Below are 5,854 nucleotides of genomic sequence, written 5' to 3' on the forward strand. Positions count from 1 at the left end.
TTTTATCGACAAGATTTTTTACAGCCGTCACGTACACCATCACGGGTTCCGTGGTACATTGGTAACAACGAGAGCGACAGACGTAAGTGAATCTCGAGGGCGTCGGTTCAGAGAGTCGACAATGGGACAGACAATATGTCGCGTCGCATAGGCATGCGAAGCAATACGGGGAAAAGCCAATACGCGCGTCCCAGGTGCCGAATAAACTGTTATAGGAGGATACAATTTGGCCGTACTACATGGAGTTTGGTCGGCCGGTCTTTCGCCGATACAGTAGGTCGCGCGAAACGATTTTTCCGGTCGTCGCGTTCGTTCAGCTCGTGTAATTGTATCAACGGGCAAACGCACAGATGTGTAGCCGGAGTCAACGTTTCAATCGGGCTTGTACAATCGAGTATAGGGTACGCGTAAAAAAAACGAGGCCGACGAGAGAGAGAGAGAGAGAGAGAGAGAATATAAAGAAACAAATTTAAAAAAAAATATAAGAGTAATAATGCCAGGCCGTGGAACGAAGCAAAACGTGGAAATTAAAACAATCGGTTCCTTCCCCTATCTCCCTTCTCCCCTCCCTTCCTCTTTCACCGTGGTAAACAAGAAGCAGCAGCGTGTAATTACCGCGAGATCGCGATTCCACTCGGCCAGGAAACGTATAATGGGAGTATAATGCGTGAAATTTACCGGGCGCATCAGCATAATGGACGACGTGACGCTCAAGATATCACTGTGATTCCATATTTCCGTGCCGACAGCGCAACTCGATTCGCCTCGGCTCGCATGTCCCGCAACGGCATGCCTCGAACAACGCATTACCATGTGCAGCGTGGCGTCGAACGGCTTCGAAGCTTAAAATCGGCCTGATTATCATTCCACGCTGCTTACAAAACGTTTTCCCTTCTCCCACTCTCGTCCGACTCGAATGTCTTTGTTTGCTTCGTGAAATTCGAGCATGTAGTTTGCATGTATATTTTTCGTATATACGATAAAAAGAAGGAGGAGAAAAAAAAAACGAAAGAAGCGAAATAAAAATAAATGATAAAAAAAGAGAGAGAGAAAGAAAAAAGAGAGACAGAGAGAGAAAAAAGAGAAAACATTCGATGATATCGCGTATTCGATTTCATCGAGTTTTCAAAAGTTTTTTCAGCTGTGCACGCACTGAACCGCGTTTACAGAAGCGTCGAGGCAAACGGGCCGATTAAACGCATCAATATTTACCGAATCAGGGCCTGTCGCGAGCGCGTACCACGGTTTACAGAAGGTTATGTTCACCTATAATACAGTGTGTAATGCGCGAGTGTTTCATCACCAATCCTCGACTCCCCTTTTTTCTTGCGTGTGGAAGAGGCAACTATGTCTTTCAACCTTTTCTATCCAACTCCCCCCTTCGCTTCTTAACGGCACTCGACACAGAGCCACCTTTTTTCCACAACATTGTCACCGCCTTTCGAGGGACAGCCTCGACTCTTTTTTACCGGAGCTGTTTTCTCTCTCCCTCCTCCCCCTCCTTTTTTCCCCTCTTTGTTCGTTCTCGCTCCGCTCCATCTCTGTCTATCCGCCGCATTTCTCGCCTTCCTTTCCCCCTCCCCACGTGCTACAATATCGCCGGGCCGCATCCGGTGTAACGCCTGTTATTAGGGATGGGCCAGATGAAGCTTTCATTATTCTATCCAAGAGGGTCTCCCTTTCCATCCGACAACACACCGTTATAATACAAAGTAATGGCTGATTTTTTGCTTTCGCCTCTAATTATTATGATTATCGGGGACGAGGGCAGATATAATGGCAACGGTGAATGATGTAATTTTTCCCTGGCCGAGCACACGTTGCTGTTACGTCTCCTGCGTCAACCCTAAACGCGAAAATATCGTGTCCGCCGGTGCTGCCTAACACGCATGCCTGCGCGTTTAATCGCGTTGAACGATGACGTCCACACGCCGGTGGATCATCGTCATCGTCGGAATAAATGCAATAAATATATCGCGTACATTTTCGTCACGCTGTTTTCGGCTTTCCATCCTCTTCCAACCGTTTATAACATCCTGTTCATCGACCGGCAAGAATTTCAGTGACTAAACTCACCGTGAAACTATGCTTCCACGATGCGAATGTACACACGCGGCGAATGTACACAATCTCAACCAATCTTGTGCATCGTTGCGGTTACGTACGAAAAGCGAGACGGTTTAATCATAACGGATATTAAAGAGGCCAGATGTTAGAAATTTATAACGGAAGAGAAAAAAAATATTCTCGCGTATAGTAATCGATTCATGGATCATCGTCTTCGATTCACGGATCAATAAGGCTGCACAGCCTATCGAAACGGTTTTTACACGGTCCACGGTTAACCTCGAATTCGTGACAGGGTTTGCGGCCGCGCGCGCAAACACGATCTTACCGCGGACCGATATCTCGAAATCTCGAAACGAGTCGGGGAGGTTATACACGTATATGTATGCGCGCACTCCCAAAGGCACGTGTATCTGACACGTATACAGCATATACATGTAACGTACGCGCGGAACCATGATAAATGTGTATACCGGGACGCACGTGACCGCATCAACGGCGACGAATGAGGCGCGCGAAGAAACCACGGTTCGGATCGGTATTATCACCGAGTGTTCGACCAAGATTGCTCTTTCCATTTCGTTCAGGAAAATGTTTTGACGCGAGTTAATCGTATAATATGGGTGTAGCAACGGGTCTCGTTCCATAATTGGCTGGTACGCGTTTGTAAAAATTCGAATGGTTAGAATTAGTAATCGGATCGACGACGATCGTCGAAAGGTGTTACACTGGTTTCTACGCCGTTGAACGTGATCGGAATCGCGCGCAGTACGCGCAACGCCGTACACGTGAAACTCGAGTTTCAAGTAGCACGAGTTCGCCTTACGAGGTACATATCGTTCAGACCGCGTATAATAAAGGCGTAACGCATCGAAAATCGCGCCTTGGGAACGTTTTCGAGAAATTATAACGACAACGAACTACGATAATCTAGCACGTTACTCCATTTGTGAAATTTTATAATGTTCAATAACATAGAACGCGATAAAAAAAATGAAAAATTTAAGAAAAATTTAAGAAATCAACGAAATAAGAAGGATATACAAAGTTGGAAAAGAATAAATTACTCACCGGATGCCTGGCAGCAGCGGCAGCAGCTACAGCAGCAGCGTTGATTCCAGCACTAGGATACATTTTTTTTCTCTGGTTTCAAAACAGTAAAAAATACAAACACCGTGTCCTCGGATCACGTATGCTTCATGTCACGCGGAACACCAATGATAACAAATAACAACAACAACGATAAACTAAAAACACCACGATTCAAATCGCCCGCGTGGGCTACGAGGACAAGCGACCTTTAGGACGATTCTGTTCGCGGTTCTGTCGATATGATTCAATTAAGAAGGTCCCCGCCTCGGATACACGACGATGATCCATCGGTGCATTTGCCATCCACCACTACCGCATTCTCATCCGTAATTTGTAACTTCACGATATTGAATGATAACTACTCGTGTCACCATTTATTTCGACCGCCTTCTACGTTCATCGAGGTTAAACGTGTCGCCGACGCCACGAAGAATCCCGCACGGAGAGCGTGGCGTGCCCTTTATACGGTCGGTAAAACAGAGCGAGAAACGCGTTAAGAATAATCGGAGAAAGCTTCTTCTTCCATCGGATTAAACGAAAGAAGAGAAACTATTTTTCCTTTCTTCTTATCCACGATTTCACATCCTCAATGTGGAAACACCATCACACAAAGACACTGCACTCGGTTGTTTACGACCTAAACAGTAACTCGCCGCCACTTTGAGGTTAAGTTTACCAACACTAGCACGCACACGTCTTTCCGTTAATACGCGAGAAAAACTTTTTGACACCGATACAGCACGTTTGGCAATTAAAAAGCCGAAAGAACAAAAAGAAAATTGAACGAAACTGACGTACGCAACGTGAAAGCAAACACGAAACATTAAACGCACAGACGCAACAAGAACAATCCTCTCTCCACAACGGCCTCAGAGCGACTGATGGACGAGTAAGTGGTGGGGATGGTATCCCCTCCGAAGCAATCTTTCCCTTCCCCCACTCTGGCAGGCCGTTACTCCACAGTTAAACCCGCCAAGCACCCCCTCGAATGTCTCTCCTCGTTCTCGACGCTCGTATTAACCGGCGCGATAGCTCCTTCACAATTAAGTCGCGTTACGTAAGGGTCTCGAAAAGGCGAGCACGAAAATCACGGCTCGTTAAAACGTCGGTACGTCCTCCTTCTTTCTCTCTCTTTCTCTCTCTTTTTCTCTTCTCTCTTTCTCGCTTTTTGTTTTCTGGCACTCTCTATTTCATAGCACCTGTCGTCTCTATCGTATACTTAATCTGTTTTATCGGCCAACGACGAGGCACAGATACGTCCATCGTGATTTCGGCGCACTGCTGACGCGATGAGTGATCTGACTATAGCTTTAGGGCCGTTTTAGTTGACCGTAATTAATCGGGTTTCAAATGAACAGTTATATTCGCGTTAAGCACGGAGCAATCGAACAATATACATCGATTCTATTATGTACATGACAACGTGATATGTTTGTTCTGTCCCTCTCGATTCTCTCTCTCTTTTGCTTCTCTTTAAAGTTTTCTCGCTCTATCTCTCTATCTATGAATTATTTTAATGACAGCATTTTTTTCACATTATGTCGACGTTGTGAAATTTTATGCCAGCGTCTACTATTTCTGTATTAATGAAAGATGATTCAACGTGCTCATTTATCAATGTTGATTACGTTCGTTTTTTTCCATTCCACCAATGCTATTATCGCTGATACCGCAGTTAACGAGTGTGTGCAAATAATATTTGTCGACTACATCATTCAACCACCTTTGGAATCTAGACAATTCAGAGTATCAATCTCATGAACGCAATGACTAAGGGAACGCACAATTCTCGGAATACTTTTTTCGTATTACTGCTGCTGCTGCTGCTGCTGCTGTTTCTGCTCCTCCATTATCTTTACCGACCGGTGCTTCGGTCTAACAGATACAATTGAGAAAGATACATCGTTAGCCCGTGGGCGATATCGTATACTCGAATCGTGTATTCTGTTGGTGTACGGGTCCGACGATTTTTGCAAGTTGAAGCACGAAGACTGGAAGCCTCGAAAGTTTTCGGTCCCGCAGATACGGTCGAATAAACGAGAGGACAGGGCGCGGTACACGGCGTGCCATGCATACGCGTAGGTATTAGTTGCTTCTCTCAGTTCACTCAGCGTGTGCAAACAAATCGAAAGTTTTTCGCAAAATGGCCGTCACCAGGCTGACACGGATGTCCGCATAAACTCTCTCTTTCTCTCTCTTTCTCTTCCCCCTTCTCTCTTTCTCCCGCCCTTCTCTCTTTTCCCGTGCTCTCTCAACTGGCCGCCGACTGGCTGCCTCTCTCGCCACTCGTGATTTCCCTCACTTCCCACACCACCACAAATATGGCGCCTCCACCCGTTTTCCCAACCCCTACAACGTGCCTCTATAAAGTGAGAGCAACGGAGAAAGAGGGAAAGAGAGCGTAAAAGAGAGAGAGAGAGAGAGATAGCGAGTATGGATAGAGTACATACACGCTCAACCAATGCGATTGTGTCCGAGTATCCGTGTGTAGCGAGTACGATCCTATGCGTGTGGCAAGGGGGTGCCCCTATGTGAATATCGCGCAGCACACAGTCCCAAGCAGTTTCCTACTTGATTGCCGCTATCGTCCGCTCGCTTCGTAAAGGAACTGCTCCACGCGGACTGTCTGTGACGCCTCGACCAACCAGAACGCGTCTAGCCGCTACTTCGCCAATCGACAGACAGCCAGCCCCAC

The 5,854-nt window shown here is 46.4% G+C and overlaps 1 protein-coding gene across 3 annotated transcripts in view; it reads right to left on the reverse strand.

Moving 5' to 3' along the window:
• LOC102679352 (protein groucho-like) overlaps positions 1–4,225 on the reverse strand; it is a 126,385-nt gene extending 122,160 nt beyond the window's left edge. For 2 of the 3 annotated variants that reach the window (XM_031513926.1, XM_006608824.2), the window contains exon 1: positions 3,139–4,225. In XM_031513926.1, the coding sequence (XP_031369786.1) occupies positions 3,139–3,201 (63 nt within the window). In that variant the 5' untranslated portion in view covers positions 3,202–4,225. The remainder of the gene's footprint in view (positions 1–3,138) is intronic. The other variant, XM_006608823.2, reaches the window with a different exon arrangement.
• Between the last annotated feature and the right edge of the window lie 1,629 nt (positions 4,226–5,854).

Source organism: Apis dorsata, unplaced genomic scaffold (assembly GCF_000469605.1).
Source record: "Apis dorsata unplaced genomic scaffold, Apis dorsata 1.3 scaffold_44, whole genome shotgun sequence".
Lineage (NCBI taxonomy): Eukaryota > Metazoa > Arthropoda > Insecta > Hymenoptera > Apidae > Apis > Apis dorsata.